The sequence below is a fragment of the Ambystoma mexicanum genome, chromosome 3p (assembly GCF_040938575.1).
Source record: "Ambystoma mexicanum isolate Mex_15411 chromosome 3p, UKY_AmexF1_1, whole genome shotgun sequence".
Classification (NCBI taxonomy): domain Eukaryota; kingdom Metazoa; phylum Chordata; class Amphibia; order Caudata; family Ambystomatidae; genus Ambystoma; species Ambystoma mexicanum.
This window is the reverse complement of record NC_090925.1, coordinates 716,785,985-716,809,138: the sequence shown is the minus strand read 5'-3', so window position 1 is coordinate 716,809,138 and position 23,154 is coordinate 716,785,985. Positions and strand designations below refer to the sequence as shown.

Genomic DNA, 23,154 nt, shown 5'->3' with positions numbered 1-23,154 from the left:
TATAAGGACATATGTAATCAATAATATAATTAGCACATACAAATATTGGGTGTGGAGTCCTTTAGACAATAAAAAAAGGGGAACAGTGCATAAAAGAAAAACATAAATCAAATCTAAGCATTAACATAAATTAGTTGCTTGTCACTTTGGTGTACAATTTGAACCAAAACAGAGAACATAAATTTGGATTGAAAAAAAAATTATATTGCTAATGACTGTGTTCTTGCTGAAATTTCACAGGTGAGGCAAGTAACCAGTTTTGTTATACGATTTGGAAGGAATCCCAAAATCAAATCGTAATGTGTTGGGATTGGGTCTGCCAACGCATCAAGGGGAACAAGATAATTGGCAACAGGAGCTATGCAAAAAAAAGCATCCATGCCCATTGGTGGTATCAAATAAAGAAAAAATATCCTAGTTGGCACAGTGTTCTGTGGAGGACCTTGTGTCCCCTCTGGGAAACAATGCGTTTTGGCGGTTCAAAGTTCAAAGGAACAGTACTCTTCGCATTAGAGGAAAGTACTCCGCCTTCATCAGGGCAATAGATAGCAGGACCCTGTGGTTGTGAAAGGGGAGGAGATTAAGTTGAGAAAAAAAAAGACAGTGATAGAAAATATATACAGAATTTGAGAGTTAGCAAAGGGTGAGGAATTGTCTTATACATTAAAGTCCGCATGCAAGGAAAATAACAATATTTGGATGCAGAGCAAAGACCATGGTCATGTCTGCAGTATTACTCATAGCCAGGTCTAAAAGTTTTTAGGGTAGGGAGTCCTCTGGTGCAGTGCTGATGGCCTTGCCCCTATTAAAAACGTGTAAGATACTGGCATTGGGTCCCCTTCGGGATAGCAGTGCATGGGTGCCCATGTACACCTGCCGGTCCAGAGACTTCACACAGGATGGGAGAGACCGGATGGACTGAGAAGGTAGGGATTCACTTACCACTGATTGGTGATCAAAAAAGGGTGCAGCTGTAAAGGGGCTGGATGGTGATGAGTGAAACGGAAGTGGACACTCGTTATCGTGTGGAGCAATGCAAAAGCGCTGGAGATGCTCATGAAGTCCAGTTATAGTTGTCAAAGGTCAGTCTGGCAACCTGAAACCTGAAACCAAAAAGTGACTGTTTAGGAGTGGGGAGAATTAGAAACAAAATAGGAAGCAATGAGTGTATGTCGTGGGCGGAGAGAGGAAGAGCCAGGCAAGAATGCCTGGGAAATGTCTAGTCATACCTGAATGGCGTGGGACCAACAAAGGGTCTGCAAGAGTGGATACTAGTAGCATGAGTGCCAGGCTGTAGGGAACATCAAGTAGTACGTCTCTTTATGAGTGGCCCGGGACGTGCTGCTGTGAGAGAAAGCGATAGGAGAAGAAAGCAGGGGGAACAGGATTAATGTAATGTACGGCCGGAAAAAATGCCCACGCCGACGCTCGGTGTTCGTATTATCAGGCTGTTGAGAGAAAACATCAAGCTGGTAACAGAGCCTACGTGTTACCTGTGAGCAAAGGACTTGAAGTGCCAAAATCTGGTAGCTACAAGGCGAGGTGAGGGAGAGCGGAGTCATCGCTTAGTGTCATCCCTCACTGGAGCCTGCGGCATGAATACTGGCGGGAGCCGTCTCGCAAAGGAACAAGAGCGGTTGTCAAAGCAACCAAACTGTGCGTTCGGTAACGACGTGTGGGGAGGTGCCTCCGGTCAGCGAGGTAACCTCTTTGGAGTGACATGGAGGTGTGTACTCTGTAGGACCAATGACGTGGTGGGAAGAGGGTGGGAGTGCCGGCGGGGCGGGGGTGAAGCCGGTCCAACAAAAATGCTGACCACCCAGGAAGCAAGTGATAGGCAGCTAGGACAGGCGTCGGTCTATTGCTCGCGGTGCAGCAAGGAGCGAGCTCACAGACCGTGTGGGGGGGGGGTGGGTGAGTTCCGGCGATGCGGAGGGGACAAAGCGGAAATCGCTTTGTCAGGCAGCCTGTTGGTTGCAATGTAGTCAAGGGGAGCTCACCCTCCGTGGGGTGGGGTGAGGTCCGGAAACAGAGCGAGCAACGTGAACGTTCCGTGTGCTGTCGTGAGACCAAAGTGGATGGAAGTCTCTCCTGCGGTATCTATTGGTCATCTCATATGTGAGTAGAGGTGATGCATGTCCTGGGCATGCCATGTACTTGGATAGATGTCTCTCCTAAAGTGTGTTGGACACCTCATACATGAGTAGAGGTGATATATGTCCTGGGCATATAGAATAGCTGTGCTAATGAAAAAAGGTCAAATGGCAGACTGTTCCCTAAGAATGGTGAATAGGAAGTACGGTGTGAGCGTGGACACACGGGGGAATGTATGGCCTTGTATAGAGGGGGATATAGTGAAGTGGTGTGTTATGGATGCCGTGTGAGTGCATCTGAGCCGGGTGGGGGGGGCCGGGGCAGGGGGCCCCCCCGCGTCCTGGACAGTACTGTGTCGGGAGAGGCGTTTGCTTGCTGTGAGGCAAGAAGTGTGGTCCACCACTAAGGTGTATCAAAAAGTGTGGGAATCGGTTGCCTGGACTCAGATATTAAAAAGGAGATTGTTCATTGAGTTCGTGTTCCAAGGAGTCAAGTCTATAGATCCATCTCTTCTCCAGCTCCAAAAGTCTTATTTGTATATTCTGACCAGTGTGAATCCTGTCCAGGACCCACCAGAGAATATCATCCGGTGTATGGTGGTTAACCAAAAAATGAGACACTAATGGAGAGGTAATGTTCTTGCACTGAATCCTAGAGCGATGCTCGGAGATGCGGGTCCCGACATTGCGCATAGTTTGTCCCACATATCGAAGGTCACAAGGGCATTCGATACAATATATGGCTTGATTGGTCTTGCAATTAGTCAGATTATTTAGGACCCATTGTTGAGTGCCAATTGTGAATGTCTGGATTTTTTCGGTAAATCTGCACACCGAACAAGACCCGCAGGGGTAATGTCCGGTGACTTTGCGTAAATTCCAAAGGCCTGTGTGTGGTGAGGTTCTAGAAAATGAAGAGTGGACCAAGTGATCCCTGATTCTCGCTCTTTTGAAAGCGAATCTCGGTATGGGTTCATCGACTAGTTGTAATCTGACGATTGACCAGTATTTTCTGATTTTTTTAAACTCAAAGGTGCTGGGACCGTGAGTGACTACACATGTAAGTCTTTCATTATTATGTGTCTAGTTCTGGTCTAGGTGTTAAGAGACAGTCTAACCCATAGTATTTGATTCATAATTTATGAAGACTTTAACCATTCTGTTTTAGTATTCCATTGGAAAGTGGTCAATTGAAGCAATTTCTGGTACATATTTGATCTTGTACTTTTTCTTTCCAGTGAAGTATTTAGAATGCAGGTTTGAACTAGTCGAGCCATGTTGTGGGCAGAGGGAGAACAAGATACAGTGGTCTGGAGAATGATTGCTCTGTGGCAGATGGTTAATGGAACTGGGCTTCAGGAGAGTAGCCTGACCTTCAGGGGGGCGTTACAGGTTCATTACTTTGGACGTACGTTGGGGCCAGCTCGGCTTCCTCATTTGCCAAAATATTAAATAGTAATTTGTCATCCAGTTTGTCTCGGGACATCTTCACTTGCTAGTAGTCTGACAAATGCCCCTGAAGTCTTTGTATGCTGTGCAATATTTGAAAGGGTCTTGGTCTTTCATTCTCTAAGGTCACCTCAGTGTAAGATTGTCCCACTGCATTTCTATTGCAATCAGCGAGTAAGTATCGGCCTAGGTATGTTTTTACGGAATTTTGCCTGTAGATTTAAGAGCTCCTGTTGGCATGTCTGCAAGTGCTCTGTGGCTCTCTAGTTGCTGTTCTGCTGGAGCGCTTTCCAGTAAGCTGTACGATTGCAAGGCATGCTGTAGGTTCCTCAGATGCAAAGAATTTGGAAGGTTGCAATGTTTTAGGGTAACAGGATGTTGGGACTCTGCTGCTCGGATCATTTATACAAACTGACCTTGATTACCCGATGTATGCTCAGATACACTCACCACTCTTCTGGGTAGCCCTGAGGGGTAGAAAGCGGCTTTTGCCCTTCTGATATCGAATGTCTCGGTGGGGGTGGTAGGGGAGCGTGACTGAGGATTGTGTATTTGGGTATGGTGCAGAGGCATGTGTGGGCACTCTGGTTTTAATCAGGCACTACAGTCTGTTGCGAGGCAATGTCAACTGAATTGTCAAACTCTAAACTGATGAACGGAAAGCTTTGAATTCATAGTGACCACTTGCATTGCACTTGACTTCTTGTTAGCCAGTCTGTGCCATTACAAGATGGGATAAGCAATTTGCAAATCAGTTTCTGCTCTGCCACCCACTGCCAAACTCCTAGGCCAGATCCCAAACTCTTCAAGACATGCTTTGGCCAAGTTGGGTGTCCTGTGAAGTTCAATTTTATTCCATAGGCACAGCAAGAAAGAGGGGTCCTGGTCTCTGCCTACCCCATCTCAGAATAGACTCGATGATGTGTGGAAAGAAAGCATTTATGCTGAACTGTTTGCTTGTCTCGTTCAGAAAGGATGTCCTACATGTGCCGGCTGATGTCCCTCTTGGAGTGGGCAGCGACTGATTTGAATGTTACTTTTCCTATTCACAAATTGTATGACGGGCTTAAATAATATGGAGGGCTGACTTAAGGTTGATTTTATTTAAAATCTTCCTACTATTACTCTCATTTTAGTCGCTATATTGCTATGAGTTTCTGTGCACATGTTCCTCTTTCCCACAGAGCATGCCAAAGAATCTGGCAAGTTGCCTCTAGTCATTTCTCCTGGTTTACATGAAATGTTTCATGTCTCCTCCGTTGTGTTTCCCAGGTCTTGTTTAACATGCATGAGATTTAAAAGGTTTTGTGTTGGTTTGTGTATTTTGTTACCTTTTTCGTCGTAGCCTACAGCCAGGCCTTCAAGTCTGCACGTCCCTTACTACTTGTCATTGGCTAGTTATAATTGACATGGAGTATTAAATGGTGTGATGTGTATGTGAAGAACTGAAGAGGTGGGTGGAGGGGGGTGAATAACTTTTTATGCCCGTCTAGTAGCCTGTAACATGAAATGTTTACCCCTCGCTACCATCTGCAGATGTTACAGTAGAGCTGCAGTTTTGCATATTCTAAACTTTCACTGCCTCTGGACTAATAAACATTTGAGCCCATTCACACTTGCCATTGCTTATGAATGTTGAGTGGCACTAGTACTTTTGAATTCCAGATAGTTGCCTTTCTGTGAGCTTGTGCTTACATTTCACATTGTGTGCATTTTGTAGTTCTCCTGTGGTAAAGAGATTTTGTGCTGTATTCTTGACTTTTCAGCACTATGGCGACCAGCATCTCCCCTTCAGACCAAATGGGTCCCAGTAACTTCCGCAACAACTGCAGGATGATTCTGAAACTGCTGCAGGAGCGTGACAAGTCCGTGGCTTTCTCACCGGAGGCCCCTGGGACGCCAGTAACCAGGCTAGCATTTGGCTTCAGCCACCTCAACACCGGTGAAGGGTAATGAACTGCTACCTGCTATGGCAATGTCCTGTTGCCCAACAGTCCATGTAGAGCCAGCAAATAGTTGGAAAGGGGGAGAGCCAAGAACGTGAAGTGGGTGTATATAGTTGAATGGATGTGGCCCATGATGGAACATTTTAATCAGTGAGGTGTGTGCACAATTGGGAAGGGCAAAGGGGGCCGTTTTCAGGGAGTATGTTCCTATAGGATGTGTGCACGAGAAAGACATGCAACAGAATGTGCATTCTCTTTGACTAGACCTGCACAGTAAGGGAAGGGGGAAATGTGCAGAAGTGTGGGCTGTTAGGGGTGGGGTGTCTGATGTGAAGCAAGGAACGGTATGATTATTTTTATACAGCACATGTGCAGCAAGAATGATGTTCATAGGGAATGTGAATGATGCTCGTATTTAAGACTGGTGGTTATTTGCAAGTTGAGTCTTTGTCCGCTTAATAATGGTTAGGTTGCTGGTACTTGCCATTCAGATTTCTAGCCTCCATTAGATGCAAGGTCTGGGTAGAGGTGCAGCACTACTTTCTCAGCTTTTGGTGATGTTGGGGTCTGCAGCCAGAGCATGGGCTTTTCAGTCACTCTCCTCCGTAGCTCTACCATACCAGGCTAAGTGATTGGTTCCTGTTTCACACAGGCTAAGTTTCACACAGGCTCAGCATGTTTATTAGTTCATAATTTGGACCTGAACTTTGGCATTACAACACATTGTATGATCACCTTGGAAAATGTGGACACAACACAGCTGCTAAACCACTGACCAGTAGATGTGGCAAATCTGCAAGGCCCCAGGAGAGGACCCCCTCCCTCCATCCCCATCTTGTCTCAGGATTGTCAGTCATGCCACAGCATCTGGTTCCTTAAACATTCCTGCTGTCATTTATTAAGTAGCCCACGTTTCTAGCCTGGCTAGTTGGTTGCTTTGCACTAGGCCTGCAGAAAAATGTCAGCCTCTGTCGACCTCCCAGAAGGAACACCAAGCTTCTCATTGGTCCACTGCAACCGGGGGAACCATGCTTACCTGAGTGTGGTCATTAAAGTGCTTGTATCCTCCAGCACAGGGTGCCGCCTTTGTGGAGACCAAGTAAAGCAGCAGAAAATGCTTTTTCTTTTTGGTATGCGACCACGTCATGCGTTCTGCAAACATAGCAATGGCTTCATGCAGAAATGGCAACAGGGTGCGATGGGGAAAGCAAGGGCAGCCCTGGAGGGGTGAGGTGGAGGGGCACACCGGGCATGAGTTTCAATTTAGCTTGGTCTCCAACCACGCAACTTTTGTTTTGCTTCCTTTTTAGATGGCTGTGCTCCCTTTTCATGGGAGGACAAGCAACCTTAGAGATGGTTTTGCTTTGTAGGCAGAGGCATTGCTAGGAGGCACTGGGGGCTATAGCCCTGGGTCTTTTTGTTGATAGCCCCAGATAGAAGTTTGGGGGCTAAAACCAAAAGGCTAGCTAGCCCCTGATTTTAGGACTTAATCCGTTTGTTTGCCTAAGCTCAACGACCAAGCTACCTACCCACATATAGGTGTATCTCTGCCAGAAAATGTTTAGTGACTTGCCCTCTAGCAAAGGGGACGTGTTCTGGCAAGTTGGGCATGACTGCTTTTCAGGGTTCATCTGCGACTGTTTTCCTAATGGTGGTTCCTCTTCTGTAATGACACAAGACGGGAAATGAAAATGTGCTTTGTAGAATTCTCAGTGGCGATTATGCTTTGCTGATGACCTGTTTTGGTGTACACAACACAGGCCTATGGGCACTCTGGCCTACGGGGAATGCTGGAGGGTGGACAGAGGAAATGGGACGTGTGGGTCCCTATCTGCTCAAGTACATACTCGCAAGGGACGGATGCCAGAGATTCCCCTCATGCCTGTGTTCTTTATTACCAGATCAACTGGCACGCACAAGTATGATCTTTATTCTGTATTGAAAGATACCTTGCCTGACTTCCTATTTATTAAGAGACATGGTTTTCAGATGGCTCTGACCCGGACATATGCCAGCTTATGCCGCCTTATGCGGTATCACGTGTGGACAGGCCCTTCCCCCAGGATAGGGAGGCCTAGCAATTATTTACTGTGATGCCATGCCTGTGGTACATTTTCTTTATTTGTGAATTACTGTTGGTTAAAGCTCAGCTCAGATAAATGCTAACACGATTCATTTGTTATTGGTATATAGACTGCCTGCTGCCAGTTTGACTAATTTTGCAGTAAACTTACCTCAATTGGCAGCTAATCTTAATTTGATTTACCCTAACTTGGTTTTGTTTGCAGGTTTTAATCTGCATCTTATTGACCTTCTGGATTGTGATGCCCAGAAATTGGAGATGTTTCTAATGGATCTTTCATTGGTCCTATGCAACCATTTTCCTACCCATAAGAGTGGAAATTTGCTGGATCTTATCTCTTTTCTCAGCCAGGAATGGTTACTAGTTGCATTCCGGTTCCTGTGACCTGGTCACATCATTTTCTGATTGTTTCTGGTTCATGCTCCCCTCCTCCCCCGAAGGTTTCTCATGGCATCCAGCTCCGTAGAAGGTGGCATAATGTCTGTCCAAACATATCTGAGGAATGCCATGCTCTCACTAAAAAGGGGCGGGAACCTCTGTGCTCCTTTAACTCTCTGGAGCTAGTGGCTGATAAAATAGCCCCGAATCTTCCTTTCTTTGGTAGACTGAAGCCCTCTGAGGCCTGGTATTCCCCCGAACTCAGGTTAGACGCTGGCATGTAGACGCCTGGAACAGTGGCGACATAACTACGAGATAAATTCTTCTAGCCAATATAAGCAAGCAGTCCTTTTATATCGGCTGATTTGTGATGACAAGGCTGAATACTATGTTCTGAGAATCACTGAAGCAGCATGTTGTGCTTGTGAACTTTTTAGAGTGGCTAAAGAGATCTTGACTTGCCCTGTGGAGAATTCTGTTCTGAAACGGGATGCCCAGGCTAGGTGCAATGAAATCTGCAGCTTTTTTTCTGAAAAATGTCTTGATTCGTAAAGGCATTGAGGGTCGGCAATCTGAAGGGAATATGGGGCTTAACGGTTTCAGCAGTAATTCAGCCCCCTTGGTTGGGGGCTAGGATCTTTAAACTGGATCCCATTGATGAAACATCTATTCAGATTGTGCTTGCTGGTCTTAAATTTGCCTCACCTTGTGATGCAGTTCCACTTCGCATCTTGAAAACCCTCCTGCAGAGAGCCTTGAGCCTGTTGACTGCTATAGAACATTCCTTCTCTACAGGCTCTGTCCCGGATGCTTTAAAGCATGCAGTGGTTCTGCCACTACTTAAGCAAGCCAATCTGGATCCGATGGTCTCGGTCAACTATAGGCCTCTCTCTGCTCCCTGATGTTATGAAGCTGATGGGGGCGGTGATCACGCCTCAAATCTTGAGCTTCCTAGAAACTCTCTTCACCCTTTTCAGTCATGCTCCTGCCCCAAAATAGGGACTGAATCAGTAATGATATCGCTGCTAGACGATCTTGCACTGCTGCAGGACTGTGGAGCGACTAGAGTTCTTATTCTCCTTGATCTCTCCGCCCCCTTTGATACAGTACATCACCATATTCTGTTGGGTAGGTTGGAGCAGGTGTCATCTGATCTTGGCTTGGTTTAAGTCCTTCCTCTAGGGTCGATCTCAGACTTTCTCCTTCCAGGAATGTTTCTCTTCCCTTGTTCAGCTGCTCTGTGGAGTTCCGCACGGGCCAGCCTTATTTTTGATATGTGCAGGTACTGGCCAACCTTATCTGACTGTGGTGTGCTCTTTATTCCTATGCAGATTACACCCAGCTGATATTTCAACTGGATTCTCCTGTGACTGCGCCTCCGAGGCAGCTGTGTAACTGCATGGAGAGAGTGGGTTCTTGAATGGCAGCTAATTGGCTCCAGCTAAATGGCAGTAAGACTGAGGTGCTGGTGGTTGGCCAGAAGGGCAGTGACCATGTTTTGAATGCTCAGTATTGGCCAGAATCCCTTGGCCCCTGTCCGGTACCTTGTGCTTCTGTCAAAAGCCTGGGCGTGAAACTCTTTGCCATATGTGGGGCAGGCTTTGGAAAATTGAAGCCCTGCGTAAAATCCTCCCTTTGCTTCCTCTGGAAAATTGTACCACAATAGTAACCTCCTCAATAATGGGGTCCGTAGACTACTGTAACTGTATTTACAAAGGACAACCGAAGCATCAGATTCAGACGCTTTGTCGTTCAGAATGCGGCGGCCCGACTTTCTCTCCAACTCCGCGACTGACCTCTTCTACTGCTCTACTTCTCCAGCTCCACTGGTTGCCGCTGGGAGTGAAGATTCAGTTCAAAACATTGCGCTCTCCATAATGTGCGGCCTCATTTTTTGAGGAAAAAATTGGTGAGGTATTACCCCGCTTGAAACCTTCGGTCGGAAACTCCAATCTTGCTGAAAATTCCTGCATTTTGCTGCAAGCGCTTGGGTGGTCGATCCTTTTCAGTACTGGCCCCCACCCCATGGAATGCTCTGCCATTCCATTTGAGAGTCCAGACTGCCTATCTTCCCTTCAAGTTCTCACTGCTCTTTAGGCTGTGGCTTCTTGTTTAAAACTGCTCCCCCCTCGGCAACTTGATGCCTCCGGGCCATAGTTCGTGCTTTATAAATCATAAATGAATAGGCGTCATCCACATAAAAAGATGGTAGAAGACTGTGCTTGAAGAGATCTGTAAGAAACCTTTAGTCACTGGTTTCAATACCAGGAAGATGCCTTCAACACAACTGCTGCAAGGACATTTGTCTAACCTTTTGGTTACACGTTCCAAGGCGAACTTATCCTGTCATTGGAATTTATTGGCCAATAGTTGCTTAGCATCTCCACATGGCTCTCAATGCCTGTTCAATATTAAAAATGACGTGTATGTGTATGTATTACATCTTTGATCTCTGATCTATAGTGTTGATCCATTAACGGATTTAGTGAATGTATTTTATTTATTCGTATGAAGTGTCTAACGGTAACATGTCATATTTTTTTTTATTCTATGATTTTACTGTTGAAATATGTGTAAAGTTTTTGTTTATAAAACTATATCACATTAAAATAAATAAAATGACATATGTTGGCAATGAGAGCTACCTGAAAACCTAGGCGGAAATGTGCTGCAGGCTTCCACTTCCAGGCCAGGAAGACTCCCTACCTTTTTAAAGCACTCTGGCCTGAAGGATTTGCGGGGGGCTGCCCTACATGTAAGCAAAATGTCATACAAAGGTGCAGCAACTCCTGCCATCTCGAATGGCAGTAAGCAAAGGAATAACCCTGGATGAAATTCCACTGGCAGGGAATGAATAGAATGAATGGACGAAACAGCCAGTGCCCAGCCATTATCGCCACACCAGGATCTTTTGCAGCAGCCAGTCTTCAGGATTCTATATACAGATCTGAGGAATGCACAGGGTCTCCAACTGTTAACTTATTCACCCAGCGGTTGGCCCATAGGCAGCCCACCAATCACACTCCGTGAACCCACAAAGGTTTTGGTGGCCAATGAATCAGGCTGGTATTAAACACCAACAGTCCCTTCACCACCACCACCCACTAGCTGTGATTTGCAAGTCTAGAATACTTTCATACAGGTTCGTTTTTGGGCTCAGCAAAACCTCGATTTTGGCTTTCTCTTCCCACAGACATAGGGATGCCCCAAAACCGAATTGCAGGTATCTGGGCTTAAAAAATGCATTTGTACCTGTGGCGGATCAGGACACAGAGGTCATTTTTACCTTGTCTTTATTAAAGAAATAAGAAGGCCCATCTTCTCGTATTGCTATGGGCTGTTCCTCATCTACTTCACTAAAGTGCTAGTCAGTCGGTATCCAAAGGAATATGTATGCTGCACAAAACGAACCTGTCTGACCCTATCACCCGTTTAATCAACTAGGGTCTGGGGAATGGCTCCCTTTTCCTGATTGTGCTTTTACACCTTCACTTCTTTTACTCGCCTGGTTATCATACCACTTTCAATTGGTCTCTTGTTGTTTGTATTAGCTTCCGTAGTTCCATTATGGGACTGATAGTCTTTCTCACATCTTTGATGGGCTTTTTCTTTTCCCTTGTTTGTTTCCTTCATTCTAGGTTACAGGGTTCTGAATTTTGTTTTCAAATGCCGCCTTTTCTGTGGCTTTTGTTTTCTGGATGATTATTCAGCTTTTCCTCACATAGACTTTCTTGTAGAACGTTTATCCTAGGAACCTCTCTCCAGCATCTTCCTCTCTGACTTGAAGCAGTTCTGAATTTCACAGGCTTTCTGCTTCCCTTCTACGCCACCTGTTTCAGGTGTTCACCGCACAGGAGGCCTCCACTGTGTGAATCTGCCTTGCTCTCTTGTTCCGTCTCGCTTTGCATTTCTCCTGCAACGTATTCGTCCTAGTTGATTGGAAACTTGGATTTAAAGAGACTACTGCTTTCTTTCTGGTAAAGTCATAACTTCACTTTCTCTTCTTCCTGCTCTTGGAACTAGCAATTATTTCGTATATTAGCTGGTTCCAGATATGCCATCATGTGGAGGCCATCAGGGTGTTCTTCACTGGAACGGGAGTGCTTGTCCCCAAAGCGAAGTGTCTCCTGGTGAGGTTCCACTTGCCTCGACCCATAGGGATGGTGGTGCTGAGCAGCCCCACCTCACTCCCCTCACAGGGATGGGCTCCCCCCTGGGGATAAGTGATGAATTCACTCACTTCATCACATACCCCAGTGGCTCCTATGTAGGGGGGGGTTGGACTTGTATACACCCCTACTATAGCCACAATTAAGTAGCAGCCACTACGCTCCAGATAAGATTTTTAAGTGGTTGTAATTTATTATTTTTTAAAGTTAAGTGTATAAAATGATTTTTAGGGAAAAATGTAAGTCCAATACCCAATGGCAGTATTTTATAATATAGTACATTTTTTAACTGTAAATGGGAATCTTTTTATAATTTCCTTTGCACCTAGTTAGTCATATACATTAAAGGGTACATGTTTTACTTCTTAACCGTCAGTAATAGTTTTTCTGTGGTACTACGTGGACTACTGGTCCAAATACATCTATGAGCTGTGCGGGTGAAAGAATTGGCTCAAGGTCCTACATGTGTTTTTTTTGTTTATTTTTACTCCCAATTTTTCTTTTTGAGTTTTTGCCTATTTTTAGGGAGCAAGTGTCTGATATACCCCTTATCTGTAGGACTGGCCACCAGCCTATCCCACTACCTGCTGGGCAACTAAGGCTGTACACTGGAAACGGGTTGCCGTGGCCAGGGGACTGAACTCCCTCTAGTCATAAAAGAAAAGTTGGAAAAAGGAAAGCCAGTAGAGACTTTAGGGGACCCAGAAAGCTAAGGAGCCAAAACCAAATTCTGTGCTAACGCATACAATCTGGAAACACTTCACTGTTGGCCTTTCATGATTGACTCAACATCGTATTTAAGGTGACACACCTTGTGTACATGTACATTGACAATACATAGTAAAAGAACCCAGGGCATGCTTTCCTCTAAATGCAAATGATTAGACATCCTATTTTGCATAATAAACACACTACTGAAAGCATCTCCAGTGGATCTTTTTGGAGATGCCACGAGTTCGTGTTTCAGCTTAGTCTATGCCTTTTTCCTGAAAGTGACAATCAGTTTTCCTTCAGTGTAGAGTGCTCAGTGTATATTGCAGATATGCTTACATTTTGACTGTTGAAGGGCATGTTTTGCATTGGTTGTCTAGAGAAGCTCCTCACTTGTGCTGTGACCACTGGATGTCCTCAAGAAGTCAGCCTGATTGTTTTGAATGATTTTGTTTTAATCTTAAACATCCAATCTTCAACCCAGTGTTGGCCAGAGTTATTAAGAACCAATGCCGTTTGTCTTCAATAGGACTAGCTTCTGAGAAATGGCTAACCAAAGGTGCGGTTAAGTTTTTGCTACATAAACAAATGCAGTGTTCAGTAACAGGTCCACTGTCATTCCAATTTAGAACTGGTTACCAGCACAGTCACCCACAACTTCTGCATTGTTGCAATTGATAGATGTGTCTTTCCATTTGAGTGACTTTAAGGTCCAGTTCTGTGCCATCCATAGTGTTTGCCATCTGAGCATGCACCACATAGCCGTGGTTGATCCCATAGTTGAGTCTATTCATAAAGCTGCCACCAGCCAAACAATCACTCTTCCTTTTCCTCTGAGTTCCTGTGCACCTGGTATTGAGGCCGTCCTTTCAGGTCAAATCTCATCGAATGCCATTCAGCATTGTTTGTAGATTAGTTGGCTGTTTGTGACTATGCATGTTGGATACCTTCCTGAGTGGCACGTCATCAATGTGAGATCCTGCTCAAATTGCTCTTTGAAGGCCAGTTCTAGAAAACTGCAACATCTGCAGATGGTTTCATTGTGTACTGTGCAAGAGTACCCCTGGCTGGAGTGATGTACAGGTGACTGGATGTTCTTTTAAGGAGTGTTCCAGGGCAACTCGTGGTCTATGAAAGGAGGGACATGTATGAGGAGGCCCTCTGAGTTGTCTGAAGCCCTAAAGATGAGTGTCTGAAGATCAGGTTCTGTCCACAGTGGGTTCAAAGGTGTATGCGCAGGTCTGGTGAGTGTTAAGGTCTTTGTATAGGTATAGGCCTCAAGTAATGCAAGTAAACCATATTTTGTCCTATCTGCAGGGACACCCCGAAGCGATGCCTGGATCTCTCCAATCTCAGCACAGATGAAGTTGGGTTCCTGCGAGCGGTGGAATCTCCAATGACACCAGTTGGTGAGCACTGCTCATACATCTGCATCTAGTGCTTTCGCTGAGAATCATAGGGAGTCTGCTTATGCCCAATCTGTACAGATCTTGTTTTTCATGACCACAACCCTGAAAGGTGCTCTCGTAAAACTTGCAATCTGCACCTGTAATCCCCAACTCCTTTCAGTGTCCTCCATGGATGTGCTCCCAAGATAAAATACACTGTGATCCCCACAGAAATGTAATCTGTGGATCTTAAGTTTGAACTTTGGCCTCTCCTTGATGCCACTGAAGTGGCATTGTACCACCACTTTGACATGCCCCTTGTACTTGCTTTGGTTCCCTTGGTACATTCCCGGTGTCCTGCTTATCCCCACACTTAACTGACATGCTTTGTGCCTCTGCTTGACATTACCTATGCTCTCCCCATGCCTTGTTTCCTTTGTTCCTCCTCTTCATGTTGCCCCCATTGTCCTGTGTACCACCCACTTCAGAGACGTAACCACCTAGGGCAACCATGAATGGCTGCCTCTTATGCAGGCCTGTCCAGAGTGGGGCCCCTCTGTCACCAATTATTCCTCTCTACGCCCTTCAAAAGAGACTTTGCGTTCAGGGCCACCATTTGAAGGGGTATGCCTTATTCATGGCTATCCATTCACATTCCGCCTGAAGATTCACCCTACCCCAAACATTGTTCTTTAACCCACCTCAAGCATGCCGTGCACGGTCTCTCCTCTAGAGGGTTGTTCTCTCAATAGGCTAATGTCTTCTGAGAACTGTATTTACAAACATGCCCTATGTTCTCTGACAGTCTAGCAGCATAGTTACGATGCCTGATGAGTCTAAATGGAGACTCGTTAACATGTCTTTGGTTGCAAGATTGGTGTGTACTAGGTACTGTAGATGAGGCGGTGATATCCCTGTCAAATCAGTGGAGCTGAAAAACTGTGGGCGGAAGGCTGCCAGTGATGAACAGGTCTGCAGCACCTGGAGAGCATCAGGGCTAACTTCGTTCAGGTGAATCAAAAGTCCAGTACTGGTGTCAGTATAATTAAGTTTGCAGGGCAACTGCAGTTAGGCAGAGGTGCCTCTGCGCCAATATTTCTTACTGTGCTCTTTCCTTTCATCTTGAGTCTTGCTGCTGTAAACAGTGCCTTGGTGACCTGCCTAGTTACCCTTAGATTAAGGTATTGGCGTGTTTGCTGTCCGTTTCCTGTTTAGGGAAACTCTTGCATGCTTGTTTAAGGGCAAGGATCGTAGAAAGCATTGCACTGTTCTTTCTCCAGCAGTGAAGGGAGCAAGACCCCACCACAGGGTCCTTGTTTGGTTCAAGAGGTTGAATTTGCAACTTCCCACAAGAGCTTTTCCTTGAAGGGTCTTGCACAGGGCTACACACCGGGAGTTACCTTGCAAGCAGCAGGGCCTCTCTTCTCTGCCTTTAGGGTCGCATTCAACATAATGGCACAGACCCTCTAGTTCTAGGGAGTTGTGATGGGAAAAGGTAATCCTGGCCTCCAAAAGTAGTTGTCCATCCATTGAAACTGTTTTCTTTCAAACTTGCGAGTCTGTTCGTATGCTTTGAGCTTTGACTGGAATAGACATCCCAGCACAGTCAGTCACACTTCTACGCTTTCCAGGTCAGAGGCAGCACTGTTCCTGCAGAGGACCTCAAATTTGATTCTTGTATGACCATTTCTTTGCTATGTCCAATATTTTATGCTGGCGGGTCTTGACTACCTGTCAAGTGTAGCTCAGCTTCTGTTATCAGCAGTTTTCTCCCTCCGCACATGTGGCAAATTAAGTAATGATGCAAATACATGGCACTGGATTGTAGTGATAAGTCTCCTGGAGCCATCCATAGGGTAAAGCCTGCACCCCAACTAAACATTTAACTGCCCTGAATACATTTGGTTCTTGACAGTGGTGGGACATTCAGACTGTACCACACAAGGGTACATGTGTTTTCCTCCTTGTGAAGCCATGGGTCCCCTTGTGAAGCCATGGGTATCTCTGGGCATAGCTTTGCTTTTGTCAGCGTTAAAGCTTCTACGGTCTCATAGGGGAAAAATAAGTTGGCCATGCAGGGCAATAAATACCCACAATTCTTCAGCAAGTTAAGGACTTTTTTCTTTACAGGGACTCTGCCATGGTTTATAGTAACCGGAATACCCATAATTAAATGACCCAAAATATTTCCAGGAAATAACATGCCTACTAAATGCAACACGTGTTTTGATGTCTCGTGAGGTGTGTAGATCTGATGATCCTGCTTGAAACCTTTGCACCCTCCCATGTATTCATCAGGTCTTAGGTTGGAAATTTCTCAGGGCTTATAGATTATACTACCATCAAACAAATAAAAATCCTTGGTAAAAGATCTGAAAAAGTAATTCAGGATTAGACAGCGCCTTCTAGTTTGGTGCAGTTCTTTGCTATTGTTGGACTTTGAGGTGAGTCCAGCTCGAATTCAGTACCAAATGGACTCCTACCGCCATTCGTCAGATGGTTGTTGGAGTGAAGTCACCTTCAAAGAGAAACTTTCTGAATCCCTAGAACTTGTCTTTGCACCCATCCGGCATTTTCTTTAACCAACCCGTTGAAGCCCTGCTCCCTTTCCTTCATTGGTGCTTCTACCCTTAGACCGGTGGGAATTACCAGTCTGATTTTGCCCTTGGAAGTGTCTGGGACCATAGCGAGCGAGAGCTGACCAGCTTCCTTCTGGGATAACTTGCTGCAATGGTTGCAGCCGTGTGTTCAGCCTTGAAACTCTGCAGACCCTCGACTTAAAAGCAGACTCCCCATGAAGTTGCAGCTATCCTGCAAAAAAGTGGCCTTGCTGCAGTAGGGTCTTCATTTTTCTTTCCAACTGGAGGGTCTTCCTTTGCCTTTTTGTTTGCACTGGCTATTGCTGTTTTCTGCCTGCATCATCTCCTGGGGATCACTTGAGGTAGTCTACATTGTGGTGGTCTTCTCTTTAACATACCAGGATCGTTGAGCTGTCAGTTCCAGGAACAGTCTCTCCAGACTATAAAACTGACTAGCCGGACCTAAATACCTACACCAAAAGCAACCTTTCGCACCCTCCAGTGGAACAAAGGCATGAAGCAGGGGGGCTAAAGAATTAAGTAGCCTATGACGTGGTCCCTGAGCGTATCCCAGTACAGGGTTGGGGTGGGGGGGGGGAATTAACCTACTTGTTTGTTCCCCTCTAACACATAGTTTAATGGGCATAACATCTTTACCCTACCTCTGTTGCTTGACTGATCAGTGGGGTTTGGTCAAGGAACGCATGTCCACTTGTGCTTTGTCCCTGGTGGCTTTCATTTACTCCCATCCACAACCTGGTCAGAATGTCACTCAAACTTGCCCCATTGTAAGAAGCTCACTGCTTCCTTTCAAATCGGATTTCTTTTCTATTGTACGCTGGTTTGTGATAAAGAACATTGTTCCACCTTTATGTAAATAAAATAAAGGATCCTTCCCATGGCTTCCTCCAAAGTGATTGTCTTGGGAAGAGGACCTCTTGGGAACTTTGCTTCTATTGTTCTGAACTTCTAAAACACTTAAACTGCATGTTTGCTTTGCCACATGTGCTAAGCCTACTTTAAATATTCCTACCCTCGTGCAAGGGTTCATATTTTTAGGGCCCTGGGTTCTATTTTTATTTATTTTTGTTGTGCATTTGTTAGGCACTTATACAGCAATTAAAGGCCTTGTGAGCATTCAGAACGTGCAAGTGCAGAGGGTTTGGGTATGTCTGACAGAATTCAAACTGACCGCGATAAACTGACCTTAAATCAATTTGGTCGGTGCCCAATTTAAACGCATGTGTTTTCTTTTTTAAAAGTTGTCTGCCGCCTCCAATTTTTAAGGACACCCCCATAACCCCAATATTGCTAAATACCAACACTGGATAGCGAGGGATACCCCCGCGAAACCCGCTCTCCAGGGTTGGCATGTAGCAATATATGCGACCAAATTGGCCTGAAGGCCAAATAACACACATGATATTCGACTAAATTGATAATTTGGTCAGTTTGCCACTGTCCGGCAATACCAATGTAGAGGGGAAGAGGGAGTGGGGAGTGGGGGGGTGGGAGGGTAAGTTCTTGGAGTGCCCATGCTCTTGAGCAGCAGATGTAACTGCATAATGGAGGAAGTGCTATGGAGAGGTCAGCTGCAATAAATACCTAGTGTAGGCCTACAGTGGCATAGGCTAGTGGGTGCCAAGGCAAGTGCTGGAGTGAGTGGAGGCTGAAGGCGATTGGGTGTGGGATGGCAGGACCCGAAGGACACAAAGGGCCCTGGTCACCAATCTCAGCAACTGTGCGATTAGCAGAGGGAGGAAAGGAGGAGGTGAAAAGGAAGTCTTAAGGAGCTTCTGTAATTTGAGATCCGGCTCGATGCCGAAGAGGAAGTGGAAGAGGGCGGCCGTTCCATAAGCTGGAGCTAGCTGAGGAAAGAGATCGGCCACCGGCCCTCTGTTTAGCAAAGCGCTCGTCAGAGTTGGTACCAGAGTAACATAAAGGTCTAGAGTATTTAGTAAGAGCATGTTGCAGATGGCATGGTCCCCGGCCCCAGACAGTCTTATGGATGATGCAGAGGGATTTGTATTTGATCCTTGCAGCAACCGGGAGCCAGTGGCGTTTTTAAGGCTGGAGAAATGCGGTTCCTGGGCTTGAGGCCAAGGGTACGTTTTGCTGCCCTAACATGGATCAGCTGGAGGGGTTGAAGAGAGGAAGATGGTAGATTCAGGAGAAGGCTATTGCAGTAGCCTAGCCTAGAGAACCAGAGCTCTGGTGGCATTGAGCTTCTGGTGGAAAGTGAGAAAAGGGAGATTTAATTTAGTTTATTTGTTAAGCGCTCCAAGCCCTTAGACAGCTGGGCGCTAATGCAGATAATGCAGGCAGTTTATACAGGACAGAAATCAGTTTTACATTTACAAATATACAGCAGTACGACAGAATTTACAGGTAACAGCAGTAAGGCAGTGTGCAGGTTGCCATCTGCATGACCTGACCGGCCTGCAGTGCAGGGTAGAAATCTATACATAAGAATATACAGCAGTGTCCATACGGCGTTCCAGGTTTTGACTGAAAGGACAGGGAAGGAAGCTGACTCGCCCTGCTCGTTGTTGCCTGAAGCGAGGAATCTTGATACATTACTCGACCAATCAGAGCAGCCATGAGGCAGAGTTATGGCGGGAGAGTGTCAGACAAGTAGGTAGGGGCTTGGTTGGAGAGGCATTTGTGGTTAAGGGACAATGTTTTGTAGGTTATTCTTTGGTTAATGTTGAGCCAATTTAGTGAGTGTCTGGTTTCCGAGATGTGAGAGTGCCTTGGGATGTTTAAAGCTGCCGGGATGGCATTATTTTGCAGTACTTGCCTTTTATTAAGGTTCTGATGAGACGTACCCAAGTTTAGTGCATTACAGTAATCCAGCTTCGAGAGGTTTAAGGCTCTGGCTACTGTAATGCAGTTAGCTGAAAATAAGTAAGGGCGGCAGACAGTGATAAGCTTGCAAAATATTAGCGGACGAAGAGGCCAAGGCATGCGTTTGTCTCATTAGAATTAGTGCTGAATCTAGGTAAATTCTAAGGGTTTTCACTACATTGGCTACTTTGATTGTATTGCCGTCAATGTTGAATGAGGCAAAAGATGCATCCAAGTTGTTCAACTTGGTAATAGAGCCCAGGAGGAGCAGATCTGTCTTATTGTCAAGACAGAGCCATGCCTCGCCATCCAGGCTTGAATTGGAAGGTAGATGTTGAGTGTCCCACTATCCACAATGTGATCACCAGTGATTGGGATGAGTATCCGGGTATCGTCAGCATAATTGGTGTAAGTGACACCCAAATAGTGGAGCTCATCAAAGAGTGGTTTGGTGAATATATTGTAGAAAGTGGGAGACACACATGAACCTTGGGGCACCCTGCAAGTGACAAGAGTGGGTGATGCTGAAGCAGAGGGTGCAAAGACCCTCATCGATCTATTGAGGAAAGATTCAATTTGAAAAGTGGGCAGCTGTAGATACATCTTTACATAAGATTTTATGATTCACCAAATCGATGGCCGCAGATAAGTCAAGTAATAGAAGCAAAGCCAGATTGCCTTTGTCTTTCATTGATTGGATTTGGGTTCTGAGGTCAATAAGGGCGGTTTCAGTTCCGTGTCTGAATCCTGATTGCTTAAGACTTAGTTAATTATTTGATTCTAGGTGATGTATTTGCAGATAAGCAGCACGGTCAAGTATTTTTAACAGAAAAGGCACTGTAGTTATAGGCCTGTAGTTGGATGGATTGTTAAGGTCTAGTGAAGGATTTTTTTTTAGTAGTGGGGTTACCCACCTGTCCTTCAGGTTATCAGGTACTATGCTAGATTCGAAGGAGGCGTTGATGACTCTAGTAATAAAAGGGGCTAGTACCTTGACGGCTTCCTTGACTAGGGGAGCAGGGCAAGCATCTACCTTACAATTCGATGGTTTTAGTTTCATAATTATGGTTTCGACTTCTTTAATGGATAATGGTGAAAAGTTAAATTGAGGTTGTGCGTTATTGCTAGAAGGGTGAGGGGTCCTAATTGGGTGAACATTAGAGATGAGTGATTTCTTCAATTCTATTTTATTTTGGAGCGTTCTGATTTTATCCTGGAGTGCCTTCTGAATGTTAGTGAACCATAGGGTGTCTTTATTGCAGGTGTCCGGAGGAGGGACGGGCGATTCTAGCTCCTTTAGGATATTGAAGAGTTCCTCCGTATTAGACTCGGCTTTGGATATCAGGTCATTGTAGTTGTCTTTTTTTGCTTGTAATATAGCTATTTTGTAGTTGAAGGAGGCTGCAGTGAAGTTCTCCTTATTAGTTAAGGAAAGGGTGCTTTTCCAAGAGGACTCTGCTGATCTTTTAATTTTCCTGAGAGACTTGAGGGGTGTACCAAGTATTTAAGTGGGTTTGTGGTTTAGATTTGCGTAGTTTCATAGGTGCTAGTGTGTTGATTGCTTTGATAATAGTGTGATTGTAAATGTCAACTAAGACTGTGGGATCTGTAGTGGTTGCGGTAGGGTTGGTAATGGGCTGTAACAAAGGGATGAGTTTTAAGTTTCTTTCTAGTCATAGTGGCTGATGCTTGTGTGTTAGTGTTAGGTGATGTAGTTTCTTTAATGTTGAATAAAAAGATGATCGGTCCAAACGCATGGGGTATTGGAGATGTCGATATTACAGTTCAGATCAGCTAACCAGTGAAGGGTTCTATCTTTGTTGGCTGGTTCAGAGATGCGCTGAGAGAATCATAATTCGTCATGGAATCCTTAAGGGCTGCTGCCTTCTGGTCATGTAAGCCTAGGTTGAAGTCGCCTAGGATAATGACTTGTTCTTAGTGTTGGTGGCAAGCAGGTGTGACATATCATTGTCAAATGTGGTCACAGGACCTGGTGGGCGATACACATGGTGGATGGTAATAGTCGCTGTAGGTGATGTAGTTTGACCGATGGGATTTCTGCCAAAGGCAGTATAGGATTAATGATTTTTGTCAGTCCTATCCAAGTCTTGTAAATGAATGCAATGCCTCCTCCTTTAGATGTGTTAACATCTGTCTTCACGGATAATTGAGTACTTGTCTGGAATGGCGAGTGCCAAAGAAGGGCCAGAAGCTGCATGCAGCCAGGACTCCGTAATGGTGATGAAATCGAGGTCATGTGACGTAAGGAGATGAGCAATGTCCAAGGCATGTGCCTGAAGTGATCTAACATTAATAAGGGATGCTTTTATGTGAGGAAGTTGGGTGTTTTGTTTCATGTTGTTTGGTTTAATTCTAGGTTCAGAAGCAAGTGAGGCTATAGGTTTGGCTTTAGTCATAGATATGATAATATTCTGTGTTAGTGTCTTGTAAGTCTTGAACTAAGTCTAGAATTTCTGAGGTGTAGTGTAGGGCTGGGTATGGGATGCAGTGAGAGTACGTGCTTGAAGTGGGTTGAATACAAAGGTAGGTGGTTCATTGGTGTTGGTGATGCATATACGTCCACAGCAGTATAGGGTTGGTGTTGAGTGGTGAGGTTTTGGTCAAGTACCGGGCTATCGTTTATTTTGTTGGAGCCTAGTAATGTTGACATTTGTGAATGCATGAACATAGTAAAAAGAGTGGGTGGTAATGAATACGATTGTTATGACGGTGGATGGTGGTAGATGACATAGCTAGGCTAATAATGGGTGCATTGTGGGCGGCAGTGGATTCCATAGGTGCAGAGGCAGCTCTTAATAGGGTAATGGCTGCAAATAAAAGGCTCAAATGGGCTAGAGGGCAGGCCCTGATGGTAAAGGCTGAGTGTTGTCTTCATGGCTAGAATGGCTGCAGGAGGCCAGGGTCTGTGGGACAACACAGGGTAGCACAGAGCCAGTGAGGCACACTAGGTATCCGAATCGTTTACACAGGGGGTGTCGTGGTGCCAATAGGACACACCGATGGGTACCAATAGGACACACTATATGGCAGAAACAGTTAAAGTACCTGGATAATGGCGGACAAGTAATGGCAAACTACGTACAAAGTATTGTTAATGGGACCAAATGGGGAGCATCATGATAATCACAATAATTCGAGCATACAATACTGTAATGGGGATAGTCTGAATGCTTAGACCAGCGCATATAGTTTGGGCATACAATACTGTAATAAAGATATTCTAAACTTTTAAGCTCAATACATGGCATCAGAAGGCGAACTTTGACCAGCGCAGCCTACGTTGGAGCAAAGCAAATTTGGTACAACGTGGTATCAAATTCCTTTGAGAAGGAAGAGTTGAAAGTCGGTCTTCTTGGCAATGTCCTGAATGTGAGGGAGGAAGTGAAGAGTTGAAGATGACTCCAAGGATTCTGAAGGGGCAGAGCCCAAAGAGCATGGCCAAAAATTAAAGTCTTGAAGGCATTGAGGCAGAGGTCGTTGGAAGTGCACC

At 45.3% G+C, this 23,154-nt stretch overlaps 2 protein-coding genes across 6 annotated transcripts in view; one reads left to right on the top strand and one right to left on the bottom strand.

The window, feature by feature from the left end:
- The window catches only part of CDC25C (cell division cycle 25C), a 553,873-nt gene that overhangs the window by 117,640 nt on the left and 413,079 nt on the right, over positions 1 to 23,154 (top strand). For 4 of the 5 annotated variants that reach the window (XM_069651569.1, XM_069651568.1, XM_069651567.1 and 1 more), the window contains 2 exons: positions 5,309 to 5,491; positions 14,147 to 14,238. In XM_069651569.1, coding sequence (XP_069507670.1) covers positions 5,313 to 5,491; positions 14,147 to 14,238 — 271 coding nt within the window. In that variant the 5' untranslated portion in view covers positions 5,309 to 5,312. The remainder of the gene's footprint in view (positions 1 to 5,308; positions 5,492 to 14,146; positions 14,239 to 23,154) is intronic. The other variant, XM_069651571.1, reaches the window with a different exon arrangement.
- The window catches only part of LOC138580770 (oocyte-specific histone RNA stem-loop-binding protein 2-like), a 743,835-nt gene that overhangs the window by 649,025 nt on the left and 71,656 nt on the right, over positions 1 to 23,154 (bottom strand). The window lies entirely within an intron of this gene.